General features: G+C 37.7%; 1 protein-coding gene and 1 long non-coding RNA gene across 2 annotated transcripts in view; one reads left to right on the top strand and one right to left on the bottom strand.

Moving 5' to 3' along the window:
- MAP3K21 (mitogen-activated protein kinase kinase kinase 21) overlaps positions 1 to 22010 on the top strand; it is a 52800-nt gene that overhangs the window by 19475 nt on the left and 11315 nt on the right. Inside the window, exons 3-6 of the mRNA XM_004432377.3 lie at positions 3896 to 4044; positions 4851 to 5026; positions 12467 to 12707; positions 20373 to 20495. Of these exons, the coding sequence (XP_004432434.1) occupies positions 3896 to 4044; positions 4851 to 5026; positions 12467 to 12707; positions 20373 to 20495 (689 nt within the window). The remainder of the gene's footprint in view (positions 1 to 3895; positions 4045 to 4850; positions 5027 to 12466; positions 12708 to 20372; positions 20496 to 22010) is intronic.
- LOC147916780 (uncharacterized) overlaps positions 12746 to 22010 on the bottom strand; it is a 376679-nt gene continuing 367414 nt past the window's right edge. Inside the window, exon 3 of the long non-coding RNA XR_015552449.1 lies at positions 12746 to 12781. This is a non-coding gene — a long non-coding RNA (uncharacterized LOC147916780). The remainder of the gene's footprint in view (positions 12782 to 22010) is intronic.

Raw genomic sequence — 22010 nt, 5'->3', positions numbered from 1 at the left:
TGAATTTAAAGCTTATCTTCCCCATTTAAAATATAATTTAATTGTTCTACTTATGACGTTTAAGAAATTTATCAACTGTGTCACAGGTTCTATAGTGTCTTATGTCCGTTTTGAAAAACGTAAATGCTTGAACCTCACCTCTTACTTAATGAATTAGACTCTCTGCAGGTGAAGCCTGAGCACGTGTGTCTTTATAAAACATTCAATATGTTTTCCTTGATTTAATTACAATAATTTTCCGACCATATGATACTACCAAAATACTTAAGTGAAATAGGTGATTCTTTTAAGAAATTGTACTTCAAGACTCTAAAAACTAATAAAATATCATAAATCAATATTACATTGAAAATAATATTACTTAAGTCTATAACCATTTCATTTTGTGTGCTTCTTTTATAAACTGTAATTACAAGCTATACAAATGCTGTACAATCTATCTGAATGCTTTATATCAACCTCATCTATTATAAACATAGAAGAGAATCAAGAAGTAAGAAAGAAAAATTTCTAAAACCACCCAAAATGTGGGTCTTTGAGTCCTTACACTCATTGGAGCAGTCTTCTCTCAAAATCTATTTCTTTCTTTTTTTTTTTTTGGAACATCAGCCCCAAGCTAACATCCATGCCAATCCTCCTCTTTTTGCTGAGGAAGACTGGCCCTGGGCTAACATCTGTGCCTGTCTTCCTCTACTTTATATGGGATGCCGCCACAGCATGGCCTGACAAGCAGTGCCTTGGTGTGCGCCCAGGATCTGAGCCCGGGCCACCAGCAGCAGAGTGTATGCACTTAACCGCTACACCACAGGGCCAGCCACCAAAATCTGTTTATTTCTAATTCTTAGATTTACAGGCTGGATTATCTGATTTTCAGTAAAAGCGGCTGATTAGGAGAGGGAAGAGGAATACTAAGCTGGTAATAGTAAAAAATGGCAGCTGAGAACAAAGTAGGGGACAGGGAGAAAAAACGCATGAAATACTATGAAAAGGACTAGAAACTACTGACCTCTAGAGCCACCTAGTTGTGCAGCCAAGCATCCCCACACATCTCCAGGATACATTCATGTATTAAAGCATACCAGAGTGCTGGATGTCAGGATGTGTGAGAGCAGGGAAGGCCATCCCTCTGAATTGTACATACCTTTGCCTTAGAATCTCCTTTTATGATATTCCCATAAAAAATAATTTCGTTCAAGAAACATTGCCTTACTCTGTGCAGTGCTATGGGCTAGTATATCCACTAGTGTAGTTACTGATCATTTTCTCCCCCTCCTTCCTCCTTACCAGTTATTACACTACAAGGTAACTTAGATGTTATCACTGAATTTTCACTACATCTTCTCTGATTATCCCAGTTTTGTAGAGTGGGTACCCAAGGCACTGAGAGGTTAAGAAGTTTCCTCAGGGTTGTAAGACTAGTAAGTAGCAGACTCAGGTCCCAGGTGTGAGACGATACTCCCGCTACCACAGCCCTTAATGATTAGGCTACCTGAGTTCTCAGGAGAGGGCTTTTTCTTTTCTTAAGGATTTTTATTTATTTATTTTTTCCCCCCAAAGCCCCAGTAGATAGTTGTATGTTATAGTTGCACATCCTTCTAGTTGCTGTATGTGGGACGCGGCCTCAGCATGGCTGGAGAAGCGGTGCGTCGGCGCGCGCCCGGGATCCGAACCCAGGCCGCCAGCAGCGGAGCGCGCACACTTAACCGCTAAGCCACGGGGCCGGCCCAGGAGAGGGCTTTTTTAATACTGTATCCTACCTAGTTTCAGAGAACAGAAAAATATGCATTACACTTTAGAAATAGTTCCATCAAAATAGTTTCATTTTTTCACATCGGTTTTTAACTTTTATCTGGAAAAATGACCCATCCTGAATTATTCATTCTCTGAAACTTCCAAGCAAAGTTCTGTTGTTGTTATTGTTTGTTTTAGCTTTGTTATTTGCTAATGAGAATAGCAAGGAAGCTTCTTAGAATTTAGACAGTTTTCAGTTATTCTAATAATTTTTTGGTCCTCTGCTCTGAGGTGATTTTTGTTGCTCTATGAGTTAAATTTACTTATTCTTGAAATTAAGATGTTTCTGCCAATAAACTATAATATAGATAATTTTCAAGAAACTAAGCAGATAACCTTTGAAAAATATTGGTTCCAGCTTAATTGCTAATAGTTATAGCATTATATAATTTTCAAATGCTATATTATATATTTCTTGTTTTAACTATAAAACAGTGCTTTGAGATGGTAGAGCAGATATCACTATTATTTTATAGATGAGTTAATTCAGGATCAGCTTTAAGGGCCTTGTGAGTGGAGACATAGCTAGTAAGAAGTAATACCCCCAAAACCGAAACTCAAGTCTGCCTCCTCCAGACCCAGTTGTTTTTCCTGGTGCCCTGTTACTCCTCCTCCTCAGAGCAGGAGCCCCAGTTCCTTAGGACTCAGACACCTCTGCTCAGGGCTAGTAGAGCATCAGCGGGAGGATCCCTGAGGCCCCTTTGATTGGTACGTTCTGTTGTTTCTACATTCTTTTTCTGAATATTTTCCGTATATAGTCTAGAGTCCAATAGACACTAATGCAGAGGTCTAAATGAAAAGTTATCATATCCAGGATGACCTGCTCCTGGAGTGCAGAGAATTTCCAACTCTTTGTAGACCAGGTCCTCTTCATAGAGGGCTTTCTCTGTTGTGTTTGTGATGCTGTGAATCCCCACATCTCTTAAGATTGGAAGATAATCTAAATTTCAGGCTTTTTTTTTTCAACTTAAAGCTACTGAAGTTTTAAAAGATTATGAAAGTAAATAGGACTGTACTAGTTATGTTAACAGAATTAAAAAAGAAAGTAAATATATGTTCCTTATATGCTTATGTGTTTCAATTTGAAGTCAAGTGAGTCGTCTGAGTGACTCTGATTTTTTGTCTTAACAAAGGATAATTTGAGTGTGCTTGGTACTGACCTGTATTGTAGAAGAGAATAAGTATATCTAAGGTTCAAGGCTTATTTCCATGCTGCTCTGTGCTGCCTTGAATTGGGGTACCTTAAATCTGTGGTGTGGATGTGTAGTGAAATTTGGTCCTTCAGGTTCATTTTAAAAATTCATTTGGAAATCCTTCTGCGTGTATTTTCTCGCTCTTGTTTGCGATTGTATTTGCCTTCGAAGAACTGAAGCAGCAGGGGTCCTGCATCGTGTCTGCTGACGTTTGCAGAGTGTGGCGGCTGAGGCACTTCTTCGTTTTTCACTCCCATTTTACTTCTCCTTCCTCCATTGCAAAAAAAAACAGAAATTTTGTGTCCTACCAGCAGGTGCAAGGAGGCCCACGTCGATTTCCTTTGTCCATTACTATTGAGGGATATGGTGGAGACATTTGTAACACATCTCCTAAAATATAAAAGGAGAGGCAGAAAGATAAACAATTTCAAAAAACTGGTTACATAGTCACCATGATTGGATCTCAGTCTTGGGCGCATAGCATGGCATTTCAGTAGGACTGGAATCTTCAGGGTCCTAGCAATCCTCAGCAGGTTTTATCTAGGTGTGGAAAAAATGATATAGAAGAAGAAACATCAAAACAACCGCATTACTCTTAAAGTGTGGCTTGGTTCTGGACCCTGTTTAATTCAGTTATGTACTGTTCCTCAGCTTTGCTGTTCACTAGGTAGTTTTCCTTCCTATAATGAACATATAACTGATTTCTGGGAAGAAGTGTCTTTGTGTGTCTTTGGATGTTAACTGGAAGAGCCCACCTCTCACCTTGGGATAAGGGCCACTTATGGGCTTGTTGTAAGGGAAGATTCTTACTAGGAGCTGGCTGCAGGTATTGATGCATTTATCCCACTGACTGTGTTATAAGGAAATGGCACGGTTTAACCCATTTAACTTTATGAAAACATTGTTTCTAGTTATGGAGTCGTGCTGTGGGAACTGCTCACCGGAGAAGTCCCCTATCGTGGCATTGACGGTCTTGCCGTGGCTTACAGGGTGGCAGTCAATAAGCTCACTCTGCCCATTCCATCCACCTGCCCTGAGCCGTTTGCCAAGCTCATGAAAGGTATTTGCACACCTCTGTTTTTGTGTGTCTGTGGGGACAAGGGGACTTGCTCATTAGAACATCTATTTTTTTAACCAGAAGAGTGATTTCTGTGATTCTAATTTTCAAATACTTTTAAGTAGTTATACTATTTTAAGAGTTGGAAACCTTGTCTTTGATCTAAGATGTCAGGTAAAGTTTTGATGAACTAAGTAACTTAAAAGCAATCCAGTTTTATCAGTGACTTATTTATTTACAAAATTCAACTGAATGGTAATAAAGTTTTCACCAAGTTCACTAGTAGAGTTCAAAGACAATATTGAATTGCCTCCAAATATGCTGTTTTAAATTCTACCTAATGATCAAAAATGTTCTACATTCTTAACTGATGTGGTTTTGCCATGACTTTATCTATTTGATCCTTATCTTTTAAAAATTGTTAACTCACTCTTTTTGTAAGCAGCAAGTTACATTCATTATTAGGCTATTTCTGAGAACCTCTCTTGAGACTTTGGTGTTCTTGGGTTGAGTTATAGAACTCTGTGTCAGGAAGTCATCTGGCCGGGGCAGCTTAAACCCCTAAAACACAGAGTTCACAGAGAGGCGTGGAAAGCACACGTCCACGTATTCATTTCGTGGAATATAAACCATAAGAGCCTTATCTGACAGTAATTACTGTGTACGCTGCTGACATGGACATTGTGTAAAATAAAATTTTCAAAATTATTGTCAATAGATTTTTAAAATCTTCAGCAGACACTATCAGCATGGGCTGATAATCCAACTATGTTGAGAAATGGAATTAGTGTAATTCTTGCTTATTTTAGAATGCTGGCAACAAGACCCTCATATTCGTCCGTCATTTGCCTTAATTCTTGAACAACTGACTGCTATTGAAGGGGCAGTTATGACTGAAATGCCTCAAGAATCTTTTCATTCCATGCAAGATGACTGGAAGCTGGAAATTCAGCAAATGTTTGATGAGCTGAGAACAAAGGAAAAGGTGAGAGACATATATTTAATTGCATAATATACTCACATTTATGAAGATTATGAAAACATGAGTCAAGAACCACTGTTAGCATTGTTCTAAAATATTTTCAGACATCAATATTTATTGATTCTTGCCTTCCAGAAGTTAAAACAGAACTGTACTCAAAATGTATAGTTGGAAAAGAAACAACCTTTTATGAGGGGAATTTTCAAATGTAAAAAATGAAAAAAAAAAAAAAGAATAGCATAAGAAACCATTTGTATACATTAACCAGCTTCAGTAGTTGTCAATATTTTGTTATTTTGTTCATCTCCTTTCCCCATTATCTTTTTTTTTAACTGGAGTATTTTAAATTAAATCCTAGACACATCATTTTGCACTTAAATGCTTCAATATGCATCTCTGGTAAGAATTTTAAAAATAACTTTCTTGCCATTATTATCTTAGAAAGTAACAGTAATTCTTTGATATCATGTAATACTCCATATTCAGATGTCGTGGTTTCTCTCAAAGATGTCTTCTTACAGTTGGTTGATAGAAATCAGAATTTAAACAAGATCTACATGTTGTTTTTAGTTATCTCTTCTAAAGCCTCTTTTATGCTAGTCCACCTGCCTAAACCTCCTTTTATCTCTAAGGCATTGCTTTGTTGGAGAAACTGGGAAAATATATAATTTTTGAAATTTTTAATATGACCAGTTAAGCTCTGGTTGGTTAATATATTTTAGGAAGAAGAAGAAAAAAATCTATATGTTAAACATGCTGAAGCTGCATTTTTGTTACCACATACAAAGTGAAATATGAGAAGTAAAAACACACCTAATTGGAAGGCAGACTAGTTGGGAAGTGAGTTCAGTTAACGTGATCTCTTCTTCCTGGTGACAAATGCCTGTTAAGGGGCACTGAAGAACCCCGAGGTCAAGGTAGGGTTCTGTACTGCAGTGGCAGTACTTACCTTTTTAAAGACATTTTTTTAGTACTTGAGCATTTTGATGAATCGGGGTTTATTCTGGTTGTCCAAATTGTGTAATTGTTCAATATGTTAAATTCTGCTGTTGTATGTGCAATAAATTTATGGGCTAGAGTACAACATTGCAAGTTTTTGATAATCTTTATAAAGCCATATAATCTTCGAGGGAGGAATTTTTATACCACATATATTTGTGATTCTAAAATAGTAGAATTCTTTTTACCTTGATTTATGTAGTATGGCTCTGCATTATATCTCTAGACTTTCACATTGACTGTGGTACTGAAGGTCTATAGCCAACCTAAGTGCAAAGGAAAGGGCAAAAGAGAGAATAAAGGTTGTGGTTTGAATATACATGCATAAGCATTTCTTGAGCTAGTATATATAATACTGTGCATGATACCAAAGATATCATATGCCCAAATTCTGTCCTTGAGTAGCTTCTACTATTATCTTGCTGAACTGGGAATTAATACAAGGTATGTCATAGTTATTCCCCAAAATGCAAATTTTCTTAAAAAAAAATACAGTTTAAAAATGTGTTCATGGGAAAATTGTTCTGAGTTTCAATGTTGTAATTTTTTTCAGCAAGCATATACTGATTGTCTACTGTGTGCTGGGAACAGTGTTAGAGCCCTGGGATACAAAGGTGGATATGGCAGTCTGTATCCTTGAATGTGCTTTGAATGTCAAGCCAGGGATTTGGACCTTTGTGACAAGTTTTGAAAAGGAGCTTGATGTACTTTCTTGGCAAGAGTTTCCAGCCAAACATTGAAGGCAGAACTTTCTGCTCACTCCCCCTCTGCCTTCCCTCATTCTGCTACCTTTTTTGTGATAATGGGATTACTGTTCTCTTAGGTACCCAGTCTCAAAGGTCTTTGAAGATGTTTCTCGTGGTCTCCTATGTGACAAAGACCCTCAGTGGTAATTCACTCCTCTGATGCCTGTTGTCCTCACTTACACCTGCATTACTGCAGCAGCATCCTCTCTGGTTGCTCTGTGTCCAGTGTTACTCCCCTAGTTTATCCCCTCACCACCACCAGTGACCCTTCTGAAATGCAAATCTGAGCATCCTTGCTTCAGTGGCCAACTCCATTTCCTTAGTAACTTCCTATGTCCTTCCATATTTACCCTCACTTTGTCCCCAGCCATACTGAATTCCTCTCAGTTCCTCTGATGCCGTGCACTTGACTTTTGGCTTTGGTATATATTCTTTCCTCTGTCGAGAATGCTGTCCCCTCCCTAGCTTTTATCCCCACCTCAGAATTGCTGGCTCCTTCATTTTCGGTCCTTTAGAGCTCCCTTCCCTTGCTCTGCTGCACCAGATAAACTGTCGTAATATCCTGCACTTCCCTCATCATGGCTGGCACTAAAGTCATACTTGATTATTATTTGCTTGTGTAATTGTTCTTAGTCTGCCTTTTCTGCTAGATAAGTTCAGGAGCTATACTATTTCATTCTTGGTCATTTTCATCTGCAGCATTGAACAAAGTACTCAGTACATGATAGGCATTAAATAAATACATTAAATAAACCTAAGTAAGCTTTCCTAATATGCTGCTGATATGTATTTTAATAGGTGGAAGGTATTAGCAGTTATTATTATCATTATTATTGTTACTATTTTAAGTGAAAAAGAAAATGTATAAATGTTAGGAATTCTATTATGAATGTTCTGTTATAAAAGAGGCATACAACTCAGCTGTTTAACTTCTGGTTATATAGTCTTGAGAAACACACACGTGTGCACAAGGAAATTAAAGCTATTCACTTAAGTATTATTTGTAATAGTGAAAAACTGGAAACAACCCCAATAACCATCAATAGGGGAATAAGTACCTAAAGTATTGTGTATTCACACAGTGGAAATCTGTACGTTAGTTAAAGTGAATGAACTCTAGCTATGTATTTCAACATGGATAAATCTCAAACATAATATTAGGTGGAAAAAGGGAGTTACAAAATAATAGTTACATTATATACCATTTATGTGAATTTATAAAACAAGTACTATTCAAATGTACAAAAAGTCTAAAAGTATAAACAGAAGAAGGTTACAAACCAACTTAAGAACAGCAGATCTGAGGCGGGAGGGGATAGCATTAGAGTCTGATGCACATAGGACTTGAACACATCTGAAACCAATACGGTAAAACTTTAGCATCTATTAAATAGTGATGGTGAGTGCATGGATATTTGCTAGTCTCTCTAATTGTAATAAATTTTTAATTTTTCATAATTTAAAATGATTTTAAAAAAAGGTTAGAGAGAAATATGTAAGCTGCTGAAGTCATTTTTTTCTCCTAAAGTCATATTTTCAAGCAGTACACTTATAGGTCTACTATAAGTCTCTTCCTATTCACTCTCTTCCTTAGATTTTTCAGTCTTTTGTAAGTTTAAAAATACATGACAGGCAAATGCAGCCTTAGCCCCTGACACTGCTAACAAATACACAGAGCTCGTGTAATAAGAAATAACAATCCTGTTTGACTCTGCTCAGGTCGTATCTGCAGTGTCGTGTTTGATTGTAGGCACCAGGTTTTAAACAGCCTCCCGAGGAGGAGGAGGCCAGGAAGGCAGGAGAGGGGACTGGAAATCTGAACAGGCAAAGAACAGAAATGGACGCAGAGGGGATGGGAATTGCGAAGACTACGCTCAAATACTGGAAGAACTTTCTAGTAGATGAGGGAGGAAGTACGCTTCATGTTGTTTCAGAGTTCAGAAGTAGGACCTCTTGGGTGAATGCTCCAGGGGTTAAAATCTGGTCCCCGAATCAACAACTTTCTAACATTCGGAGCTCTCTAGCACTGCAGCAAACTGCTGGTTTGGCTGTTCAGCTCCTTCCCCAAGGAATTCGGCAGACTGAGGGGGATATCTATATGGGATTCCAAAAAAATGATGATGATGGACCCTGCCCTCCCTTTTTTTTTAATAATAAGTCTTTAATGGAATGCCAAAATCCGTAGCAGTCTGGTGTAGTGGTGAAGACCAAGGACTGAGCCAGATGGCCTGGTTGGAACTGGGGCTGTGCCATTTGCTGACCTAAGACTGTTCTCTCCCTGCCTGCTCCTCCTCATTAAATGTCGCAGTGACACCGTCTTCCTCAGGAGGGGCAGGAGGCTTAGAGTAATGTACCACAGTGCTCGGAGCAGTGCCTGTTACTCAGTAAGTGCTAAGTGTTAAATGTTAGCCTCAGAACAGAAAGTAATAGCTTTGACTGAAGCGGGGCAGGTTCTCACAGCCACCCCTGTTTCCTGGCCCAGGCGTTCTGAGAGGTAATGCCTGAAAATGACTGACTGGATTACTTTTTAAATCCTGCAGTTCTTTGAAGGATTACTATCAGAGATATTATTAGTATGTTTCTTGGAAACTTTAATATGTTGTGTTGACTTACAGTGATAGAAAAAAGACTCACGTTGTTTTTACACTTCCCCAAATTGTTTTCAGGAATTCTAAAATTAGATGTTTAGTAGCAAAGATAAAAAAGATTTGGGGGAATGGGAGAGGACTTAGAGAAAAACTAAAACTTGAAATCACAGAATTTAAAATTTGGAAGTGACATTAGTAATAATTATTATTTTAAACTATTTTAGTTATTTCTAATTATTGATAATTATTTATAAAACTGCAGGATAGAGGCATATCCAGTGAGTTAATTCCTATTATATGTGGTGTAAAAGTCAAAAAGCATGCTTCAAGGAGGGATGTCTGCTCTTCCTCCATTTTGAGGTTTTATAGTAGGTTCTTTGTTATTCTTTGGACTCATTTTTGAGCTATCCTATAGTGATATCTTTGCTTTTACTTTTTATATGATTTTTGTGTTGCTCCTTGAAATACAGCATTTATAGTATCTTGTGAGCCCTTGAGTTACAATTAAAGGACATATAATACTTTTTTTGCTCAGAGGTTTCTCGTTGCGTCTGTTTTGGTGGAGTTGAGAGCACAGCGCATGTGCTCTATCTCCCTTTATTGTTCACTGATTGCTTAAGGTAGGAGGCGTCAGACTTGGAATTAATGGTCAGTGACTTGGCTGTGCTCTGTGTTATTCAGTAAACTGTCGCCTCCATAGATACCAGTTCCTCCCTAAATTCCTGCCTTCTTATCTCTATGCGTCTGTCTATGTGTGCTGGGTGCGTGTGCCTGTCTTTGAACCACTGTGCGAACGAAGGCATGTCGCTGTTAATGATTAACACCTGCTGCCAGGAACCTGGATTTGCCATTACTAGAATTGCCTGTGCCAGGCAGTTAAACACTTAGTAATCTCAGCAAGCAAAAGGACTTGTTTGTGTGCTTCATAATTTCAAAGTATTCAAAGGGGTTCTAATACTCTAGACTTTTTTTCTTTTCAATATTTTAAAATTCATTGAGAAAGAAGAGTACTTTGGATGCTTTCTCTTTGATCTTATTTTTTTCTCTTATGAAGTTGTAGGCAAATGATTTTTTTTTTTTTTAATTCATAGTCATTGCAAGGGGAATCACATTTTAGCTTGGACCTGGAATTGAAAATGGTTTCTTATTCAGAAACTGTAGTAGTGACACACAGAAAGCCTGGTTGAATTTGCTGCACTTATCGCTTCCTCGTTTCGTTTCAGTTCACAGTGGCTAAATGGATTGATATCAACACCACTGGAAAGTAATATCTTAACAAAAGGGCAGACAGTAATGAGTTAGAAATTGGGAGTTGACTGGAAATGATCCTCTGTCCCCAAATAGACTACAGTAAAATCTCCAAATTGGACAAACTGATTGGAGAAAGCCACCAGTTAAATAATGGATTCCGGAATTTTAACATGTGACATCTTCTTTTTTTTTTTTTTTTTTTTTTTAAGTAATAAGTAGTAATTTATATCTGGCACAGAGTAATGAAAAAATACTGATCTGCTCTGTAAGAATCAGCTGGCACTTATTAGCAGCAGTGATTTGAATATCAGTTGGTCTTAAGTAAATCATTTCTCCTGCAATTTTGTTTATGAAATTTGTTTAGAAAAAATGTTTTAATTTTTTGTTGTTTAATTTTCAAGTCCAAAGTGGACTTGAAATTTGGTAGAATTACCATAAGTTCAGAATTAGTTTGATCTGAGTAAATAAATTTTTGAGCTCCCCAGTCTCTTCTTGATATTATCATATTTATTTGTGGAAGGATAGTCTTCTGTATTTATTTCCTCTATGATAATTGTACTGACAGATGGCTTTCAATTTTTCTTTGAGCCCATCTGTAAAAAGTCCAAAGGATTAGTAGACTTGAGTTGGCATTTTAGTCCCATGGTTCAGCTCTGGTTTCTTCCATGAGCCTCCATCCTACAGTGTTTCTTCATGCATCAGTATTTTTGAGGTGGGTCTATGTAAAGTGTGGCCTGCTTCTCTAAAGTCTGACGTGTTTGCACGACGCTTCTAGCTCTCAAAGCTCACAGCCCAGAGCTCCACCTGAGAAGGCGGAGTTTCTAACAACGTTTTTGGTGTTAGGTATTCTAAGATCAAGTTTTCTGGAGCAGTGGGAATAAAAGTTTGCAAATGCCTTAATTTCTATGCAAGTGCGTGATTTAGTAGCAAGAAAATCTAGAAGAGAAAGTAATTCAACACTAAAAGGAGTATTTATGTCTCTGGTAAAACAGAACACTTTACAGAAATGAAATAAGAATGGGGATGTGATTTAAAAACTTTGTAGTGTTCTCAGTTTTACTATTGAATAATTTTTTTCTAATAGGAATAAAAGTATTCTTCAGTTCATAGATGTTCTGTTTCTCAGGAGACCTGTAATTCTAAAACCAAAACCAAGAGGAAGTTAGACTTTTAATCAGTAAGTATCCTGACAGAGGGACTTTTATTAGCTAATTTGTGAAATCTGTGTATGAAGTGATACCCGCCATCCATCCATGGGATCCTGAGAAGTTCTTTGTGTACTGAATATATTTATTCCATTGGTTTATAATTTTAGAGAGGTCTCGTTTTCATTTCTGATGGGCCTTCAACTGACTCCTAACACATTAGCTTTGTTATTTCCTTTAATCTCTCCACCAAGATGTTTTAATCTCTAAGCAAGTTCGTAAATGCCCTAAGGAAGTTGCTAAGTAAAGAAATCTGAACTACAGTCTTTTGTAACTAGAATAATTATCCTTTAATTAGTCAAGCGTTAACTTTTGGCTTTATTTTAAAATGGGCCATTCACCTCTGTACTTTGTTGCTCTTTGTACGTTTTATGTGTCAGCTGATTATAAAGGCTAGAGATGAAGAGAGACAGATGTTAAAATCGGGTTTAAAAAATTTGTGATGCCTCTGTTAGGATCATAAAACTAAAGGCAAGATGGAGCCTGTGCACAGGCTTTGGTTTCAGTCTAAGTTCACGGTGAGCTGGAAGGGTCTTCACTCTGATGCCTTGACTACAAAGAGCGCTGTCCTGTGAGCACGTGCATGACCAGGTGGGTGTGCTGCAGCAGAGGCACTAGCTGCTCCTTGCTGACGCTGGTGTGCCTCTGTCTCAGGAGCTGCGATCGCGTGAAGAGGAGCTGACCCGCGCGGCCCTCCAGCAGAAGTCTCAGGAGGAGCTGCTGAAGCGGCGGGAGCAGCAGCTCGCGGAACGTGAGATCGACGTGCTGGAGCGCGAGCTTAACATTCTGATATTCCAGCTAAACCAGGAGAAGCCTAATGTGAAGAAGAGGAAGGGGAAGTTTAAGAGAAGTCGTTTAAAGCTCAAAGATGGACGTCGAATCAGCTTACCTTCAGGTATGATTTTGTTCTCATGTTTCATAAGACTCTTGTATGTCATCCCTTTAATCAGCATCTTTGTTTCATCAGAACTGGGGAGAGATGGGGGAATGAGATTCTCAAAACATTCTATGAATAAGTGTCTTCAGTTGCTTGCTTCAATTCATGGTCATGATATAACGACCTCATGAGTGTTCATGTATGATACAGCACACGGTGTGCATTGCAACACATTCATGCTGAGCATCTAACTCTCAGCATACTTTGTTATTAATGGATTCATTGATTTACTCCTTTTGAAATCAAAGCAGAATTCCTTTTTAGCTGATTGCACTGAGCCAGCATTAATGGCATTGTGAAAATCCAGAACAGCAAAACTATTGCTATTTCCTCATTAAATTTATTGCTTCCACAAGGATCTATAATGTCTGGTAGCTGAGTTCATTTGGGACACTGAAGTTGCTGTTAGCATCTTAAACAGAAAATATCAAGTACTTCAATTACATGTCTGCTTTCATCTGAGGGTTAAAAATCCTTGAGATATAAAAATGAACCAGTAAATCTAGGGAAGCTTTTAAAAATATTTTTAAAACATTGTGACAATAACATAAAAAGATACATGTGTTAGGAGAAACTAAACAGAATAGAAAATAGCAAACATATATTAATTCACAAAATTAAGTTCTCTAATATTATACTTGATTTAAGGAATAACCAGATACCTCTGTGATTCATTCTAATATCGAGAAAGAATGGTAACAGAACAAGAGCTGGCGGGCCGGCTCCGTGGCTTAGCGGTTAAGTGCGCGCGCTCTGATGCTGGCGGCCCGGGTTCGGATCCCGGGCGCGCCCCGAGGCACCACTTCTCCGTCCAACGCGAGACCGAGTCCCACGTACAGCAACTAGAAGGATGTGAACCTATGACATACAGCTATCTGCTGGGGCTTTGGGGGGAAAAAAATGAATAAATAAAATCTTTAAAAAAGAACAAGAGCTGGCTGCACTTTTATCGAATGTGCATTAAATATCTATGTATCTGTATTATAAATTGGAGTGTTTTATGGATTCTAGTGTTTTCCTAAGATGTTTGTTAATGGCATGGAAATTTGATTTAAATAACAATAACAACAGTTTTGTTTTATGTAAAGTATAAATAGTTTTAAAATACTTATGAAATACTGGAAGCTTTGCAGCATACTGTGGCTTTTTAGGTTATTGCAGGAGTCCTCAGTTGATCAGAAAATTGCTGGTATGGGGTAGTCATGAGTACAAGTATACGTTATTGATTATTTGGTTTGATTTGGTGAGAATAGGCTATGGGTCCTTATTCATTTTACCTTCAACCTCTCTAGGGGAAAAAAAAGCTGCTTTTCTAGGTTCTCTTCTGGTATTTGCTTTTAGCCAAAGTGTGACTTGGAGGACCACTGACTGGGCTGTCTTATATGTCAGACATAATTTAAAATAGTCTATTTTATTTATGTTGAGGCTTCTGCTTTCAAGTATAGGTGATAGAAAAACTCAGGTACTCGATGTGAGTTTTCTTCTCCAATTCTTAGCTATATCAGCATCTTTCTGTGTTGTGACTATGTTTTCATAATTAGTATTCGTTGATTCCCTTGGAAAACTTTGGGGAAGGGTGGCTAATGAGAAACTGATAGAAAATAAACTGGGGAGAAAAAAATAAAATAATTACGATGATTCTTTAATTTTCAATGGGAGAGCAATTAAATAGACTATCTCAGGATTCCTGAGGTCAAACTTTCACTCTTGTTTTTCTCCTCAAATGTTGCTTGGCTAATACCTTACATTTTTTCAAAGCAGACTGAATATATTTGACTATTTTTGCTAGATTTACATTCCTGGATTGCACTATTTGGCTATTCTCTTTCTGAGAATAGGGGGGACATTTTAGTTACACATTTATTTACCTTGTGGCACTTAATAAGGTTTCAGTTAAAACCTAACCAAGAAATCTACTGCTGTAATCCTAATCCATCCAGAAGGAATGAAATTTGGTTTCTGCAATTTAGCATGGCAGTTACCACTTCTGCCCACAAGGTGACGCTACATTGTTGTGACACTGTTACCTCTATGGAAGCTCTTTTTCTCATTAGAATTCCCCAACTCTACACCCCCACCACACACACACACACACACACACACACACACAGTTTACTTGCACAGTATCCCAAAGTAGGACACACATCCAGAGATCCAGAGAGAAGAATGATAACTATAAAAATAATTACTTTCCTCCTTCAGGAATTTTGCTTAGTATAGAAGAGATAGCAATTATTTGTGCCTTAAGTTCAAGGGAGTTAGCTGATTGCAGCATTATCATCTGCTAGGAAATTCTTTGAGTTACCAAATTTTAGTACTATTTAATGGTACACTACTAAGAAAGAAACATCTGATAGGTAATGGATTGAACGGTGGTAATATTTTCCTTTCAGCATACCAGATTACTTGATCCCCTTTTGCAGGATTTTTCTCTGTGTAACTAGTTTACAGCATTTCTCAGAAACATATTTGAGACTCCTACAAACTGGCCCTTAATATTTGTTGCAGATCTTTCAAAAATTTGTTATTAAATGTGAATAATTATCTAATTATTGTCATTTTGTCCTTCAGAATCGATGATAACTTTTAATCTTATTTCTGTCTATGGCTATGATAATTTATTGCTAGAAAACTCCAATGTACTTATTCCTGCTGGCAGTCCTTCATGGATAGCACCAAATGAGGAAGATAAATGCTTACAAAATGAGACAGCATAATCTAAGACAAGAGTTTTTAAATTATACTTCCTGAATTCTTGGAATTTCATGGAATCAGTAGAAAGAAAAAGAATGATCACGATAGATATTTTTATATTGTGAGTACTTTATGTCACTCCCTCCATGTTGTTTATTTTGAACCAAAGTTGTGTTTTTAGAACTTAAAACAAGACAAAGAGGTTTTAAAGCCTTCAAAAGTTGGCATGTCTCTAAAGCAGTGGCATTCAGACTTCGTCCACTTATGAAGTGCCGAAAGCCTGCCACAGCTGTCCACCTCACGTGTGCGAGCGAGAGCGAGTGTGTGCACGCGAATGGGAGAGAGAAAGCAAATACTTCACAAGGATTCTTTAAAGAATACCACACATTCAGTTAAAAATGATTATTCCCACTGAGGCTATGTTAGCTTCCTTAATGAAACGTAAATTTTGCCCATAAAAATATAAGTATTTTACCCAAAAGCCTGTGGACTGTGTGCTAATCTGTCGCGAACAGATATCTTGAGAACAATGATTCCAGCAAGTACAAAGAAAAACTGAACGTCAGCCAGGGTCACTTAACAATTCAGTTATAGTTTTCTTAAAAGCATAACTGGGACAGAATCCACCTTTCCCTGCTTCACAGGGACAAGGATGTTTATAATAAAGAGTATTTTCTTTATGTTTAAAACATAAAGAGTGATATGGGGAATCTGAAAAAAAAAAGAAAGCCAAACTGAGCTCACAGATACAGAGAACAGATGAGTGGTTGCCAGAGGCAGGGGATGGGTGGTGGGCAAAATGGGTGAAGGTGGTCCAAAGGTACGAACCTCTAGTTATAACATAAATAAGTCCTGGGGATGTAATGTACAGTATGGTGACCATCGTTAATAATACCACATTGTATATTTGAAAGTTGCTAAGAGAGTAGATCTTAAAAGTTCTCATCACAAGAAACAGAAATTTTGTAACTACATGTGGTGATGGATGTTAACTAGACTTATTAACTAGACTTATCATTTCACAACATATACAAATATCAAACCAGTATGTTGTACACCTGAAACTAATATTGTGTTATAGGTCAATTATTTCTCAATAAAAAAAGAGAAAACACACACAAAGAAAAACCCCACAAAGAGTGCCCCCCCTTGAGTGAAAGTATTTAGACTTTTTCAGATCAGAAGCACTCTGAATCTTAGGAATTGTTAAAATTTAGCCTTTTATCTTTGCAACTCATCCTTGGCCTTACACACGTTCCGTGCTGGTTACCTGACCTGTGCTTAGTATCTCTTCTCCCATCATATGTCCACGTGGTGTGTCATTCAGATGCTGTGGCCTGCCTCTGTGTTCTAGTTCTGAGGCCTGCAAGAGCACACCTGCCTTCTGCTCTGGGCTGGAGGCTCCTCCTGCTGTAAAAGCTCATGGAGAATTTGCTTCCCTGGTGTTAGGACACATCACAGGGCTAATTGAACCTTTATAAAGCACTTCAATCTAAAATAAACTGTTTCATGTCTATGGATGAGAATACTTCTTTCTTTTCCCATTCCTCCCCACCCCCCAAATCCAGTCAGTCATCACGTCCTCCTGAACTGTGCTCTTGCATCCATTCTTTACTTAAACTGCTCTACCTGGTCCAAACTTGCATAATTTCTTACTTGGTAGATGCAAGAAGCCTTCCATCTGATACTTCGTTTCCATTTGCTTTGTCGTCCAGACCACCCTTCATCCTGCTGAATCTTTCTCAGTAATTAACTTTAAGCACCAGTTTGATCCTGTTACAAAACCTTGCACAATTTTCTCATTCAAGAAATACTTGAGGATCTACCATGAACCAAGTACTAGGGTTTACAGTAAAATAAACATGATCTCTGTCCTCATGTTACTTATAATCTTAAACAGAGAAAATATTCATTCAGCAAAGATTTACTAAGCACCTTTTATGCGCGAGACATTGTGCTGTTTGGAGTGGGATCCAGCAGTGATGGAGACTGGAACGGCCCCTGCCCTTATAGAGCTGACATTGTACTGGGGGAGGAGCGTGAACCTGAAGCTAATAATTAAGCAAATACTTATTTATCTGCTATAATTATTAACTAGTGTGGGGGAAAAGTCATATGACAGTGATTAACAGAGAGATGTCACTGGTCTAAGGAGATCGTAGAAGGCTTCCTAAAGAAGTAACATTTAAATTGAGACTTAGGGCTGGCCCCGTGGCTTAGCGGTTGAGTGCGCACGCTCTGCTGCTGGCGGCCCGGGTTCGGATCCTGGGCGCGCACCGATGCACCGCTTCTCCGGCCAGGCTAAGGCCGCGTCCCACATACAGCGACTAGAGGGATGTGCAGCTATGACATACAACTATCTCCTGGGGCTTTGGGGGAACAAGTAAATAAATAAAAAATTAAAAAAATAAATAAATAAATTGAGACTTAAATAGGAATTTACCAAATACAGAGGGGGAAGGAAGAGAATAGGCAGAAAGTACAAGTAAAGAAAACTTGGTTTCTTCTAGGAATTGAGAAAAGACCAGTGTGGTTTGACCAGGGGTCAGCAAACTATGCCCCATGGCCAAATCCAGGCTACCACCTGTTTTGTACAGCCCACAAGCTGCGAATGGTTTAAATACTTGAAAAGAAGGAAAAGACTATTTCATGACACAGGAACATTACATGAAATTTAAATGCTGTGTCCATAAATAAAATTGTATTGGAACGCATTCATTTTTGAATCGTCTGACTGCTTTCTCGCTATATCGACTGATTTGAGTAGTTGTGATAGAGACCATATGGCCCACAAAGCCTAAAGTATTTACTGTATGGCACTTTACAGAAAAAGTTTACTGACCCCTTGTGTAGACCACGGTGAGTGATGGGAGAATGGGGCAAGATGAGGCTGAGTGGCACAAAGAACCCAGACTCAGATTTGCAGGGATTATAGAGTATGTTACGATTTTGATCTGTAATTTAAGAATTAGGAGAAGCCTTTGAAGGATTTTAAGCAGGGGAGTGACAGGGTCAGGCATGCATTTTAAAAAATGCTTCTGGCTGCTATGAGATAGACCAGAGGGGCCAGACAGAGATGCAGGGAGGTGGATCGAGGAATTGCAGCAGCCTTGCCATGAAATGATGCTGGCAGTGCAGATGGAGAGAACAGGTTTCACTAACACTTAGTGTGTATTTGTCATGTCCTGAGCCCTGCACTAAGTATTTTGTATACATCTTTGTATTTAGTTTTTCATGGCTGTCCTATGAAGTAGGAATAATTATTTTTTTCCAGTTTTGTAAATGAAGGTATTGAGACTTACAATTACTTTTTCAAAATTCATATGGCTACTAAGTGGTAAACTGAGATTCAAATCCAAGTTTTCTGACTCCAGAACCTAGAATATAAATTCCTCAACTATAAGAAGAGTATACAACACAGAATTTACAAGATATTTTTTGTCTGATTGGATATGGAGGGTCAGGGAGAAGATAATATTGACAAATTTTCAGATTTCTAGCATGAATAATTGGGTAGATTTTTTTCCTACCAAATTCCAATTTCTCCTCATTTCAAATACCAGATGGCTCCTTAAAGGTCTTTAAGGTATAATTTTCAAAAAGGTAAATTATAGCTTTTTTGCAAATAAGAAATGAATGCATGTCAAAGACTTTATTCAACTCATTAATTAATGAGAGAACCAGTTAAAATTGATTCAAAGAAGAATTTGAGGGGCTAAGTGTTTATGGGCAGTTCAATAAAGGAATATTAGGATTAGATGGCTAGATTAAATGCAAACTAGGTAATGCCCAGTATGGCAATATACCATCACCTTTGGGATTGTCTTTTACGTCAGAGAGAAATTATTTGCATCATCTCCAGACAAAATCTACAAGTTAACCTCTGCCCCTACTGAGTTGTAAAAATAGCCCTCTCAATAGAAAATCAATCAAAGGTGCAGCTCAGCACTGCACTGAGAGAACACCCAGTCATTTCTTTTACCTGTGACTAAGGTTTTCGATAATTTTTCCAACAAGTTAAGAGTTTTCCCAAGCACTCCTCTTCCCTCTGGTAATATTACTATTTCTTCCATATATTGCCATAGTTCTTGGCGTATCCCTGTCATGACGGTTACACTATATTACAGTTAGGTAATAGTAACTGCCATTATAGGGTACCTTGACCACAAAATGCTTTTAACCATAGGGGGGAAAAGTTTTCCTTGACCATCCTAGAGTCCCTGGCTGGGTCTGAAAATTAAACTGACAGAGAGAAATCAACAGGGGAAAAGCATAAAAAATTATTTAATGTAAACTTTACATGACATGGGAGTCTTCATAAGGAAATGAAGACCCAAAGAAACAGACCTGAGTATTTTTATGCTGGGTTTGATGAGGAGTGGACAGTCGTGTAGAAATGTGATAGGTTAAGGAGTTTTGGGGCAACGTGTCCTGAACCCCACATAACCTACATTTTCTGTTTTAGTCACCACAGCAGCCCTGTGAGATATCTGTTTTTCTATCTAACAGTTGAGGAGACAGGCTCAGAGAGGTTCCTTACTGGTTTGAGGTCCGTAGTTTGTTAGTGACAGAACCAGGACTCATTTAAATCCAGGGTGTCTCCTGTTTCAATTTTTTTTTTAACTGTGTTGGACTGAATAAAGGTAACTTTCTTCCTAGAAGATGTAAGTTCTACAAGTACTCAATAATACTTCATTTTTCTGTGAGTATGTTTGTGTTTCGCTGGACCTGACATCTAGTAGACTCTGAGTCGTTATTTATTGACTTGAACCCTAAATGGAAGATAAGAAACTAAGAAACGGCCTCTAAGATATACTTCATTCTTACTGTCTGGCAATTTATGCTTTATTGCTGTGTGCTAAAGAAGTGGCTGTGAATATAACTTAAAACCATGAAACCTTAATTCTCACTTTTTTCCATATCTGACAGATTTCCAGCATAAAATAACCGTGCAGGCCTCTCCCAACCTGGACAAACGGAGGAGTTTGAACAGCAGCAGTTCCAGTCCACCCAGTAGCCCCACAATGATTCCTCGACTCCGAGCTATACAGCGTAAGCTTTCTCCTCCGGCTTCTGTGTTGATTTCCGTCGTTAATTGACTTGGATTCAAATTAAGCAGACAAATTTTATAGCTGGTTGTAACTAAGCATGTGACATTTAATATGTATCACAACTATTAGGAAAACAAAATCTGGTCTTACATATCTTAGTCTAATTTTCTTTTTTTTTTTTATCAAGGTATAGTTGACATATAAGATTATGTTAGTTTCAAATGTACAACATAATGATTCAATATTTGTACATATTGCAGAAAGATCACCACAATAAGTCTAGTTAACATCTGTCACCATACATAGCTACAAATTTTTTTGTGTGTGATGAGAACTTTTAGGATTTACTCTCTTCGCAAATTTCAGATATGCATTACAGTATTGTTAACTATAGTCACCGTGCTGTACATTACATCCCCAGGACTTATTTGTTTTATAACAGGAAGTTTGTACTTTTTGACCCCTTTCACCCATTTCACCTACCCCCTGCCTCTGGCAACCACCAATGTGTCTCTGTATCTGTGAGCTTGGTTTGTTTTTTTTTTTTTTAGATTCCACATGTAAGTGAGATCATATGATATCTGCCTTTCTCTGTCTGACTTATTTCACTTAGCATAATGCCCTCATATGTCTCAAATAGCAAGATTTCGTTTTTTATGGCTGAATAATATTCCATTGTGTATATATACCACATTTTCTTTATTCATATATTGGTGGACACTTAGGTTGTTTCCATACCTTGGCTACTGTACATAATGCTGTAATGAACATGAGGTGCATATATCTTTTTGAGTTAGTGTTTTTATTTATTTCAGATAAATATCCAGAAGTGGAATTGCTGGATCATATGGTAGTTCTCTTTTTAATGTTTTGAGGAACCTGTATACTATTTTCCATAGTGGCTGCACCAGTTTACATTCACACCGACATGCATAAGGGTTCCCTTTTCTCTGCATCCTTGCCAATACTTGTTACTTCTTGTCTTTTTAATAATAGCCATTCTAACAAGTGTGAGGTGATATTTCCTTGTGGTTTTGATTGCATTTCCCTGACGATTAGTGATTTGAGCATCTTTTCACTTATCTGTTGGCCATCTGTATGTCTTCTTGAAAAATGTCTATTCAAATCTTCTGCCCAATTTTTAATTGGGTTGCTTGTTTTTTTTTGTTATTGAGTCGTATGAGTTCTTTATATATTTTGGATATTAACCCCTTATTAGATATATGATTTGCAAATATTTTCTCCCATTCAGTAGGTTGCCTTTTTATTTTGTTGATGGTTTCCTTTGCTGTGCAGAATAATTTTCTTATTTTCACAATAAATGATTTTTAGATTCTATGCAGTTGGTGATGTGACCAGACCACAGAGGAGAAAGTAGGATACCATATCTTGAGACATTTTGTTAAACATTTGCATGCAAAATTAGCAAAACCTAATTATATCAGTAGCATATTTATGGATATTTTGGAAAATGAAATCAGGAATTCAGGTTACTTCCATTTCTTTCCCTGTTTTG

This window comes from Ceratotherium simum, chromosome 6, assembly GCF_057802395.1.
Source record: "Ceratotherium simum simum isolate JZ-2026a chromosome 6, ASM5780239v1, whole genome shotgun sequence".
NCBI classification, from domain to species: Eukaryota; Metazoa; Chordata; class Mammalia; order Perissodactyla; family Rhinocerotidae; genus Ceratotherium; species Ceratotherium simum.
The sequence above is the reverse complement of the archived record's forward strand: the minus strand, read 5'-3'. Positions and strand labels throughout refer to the sequence as shown.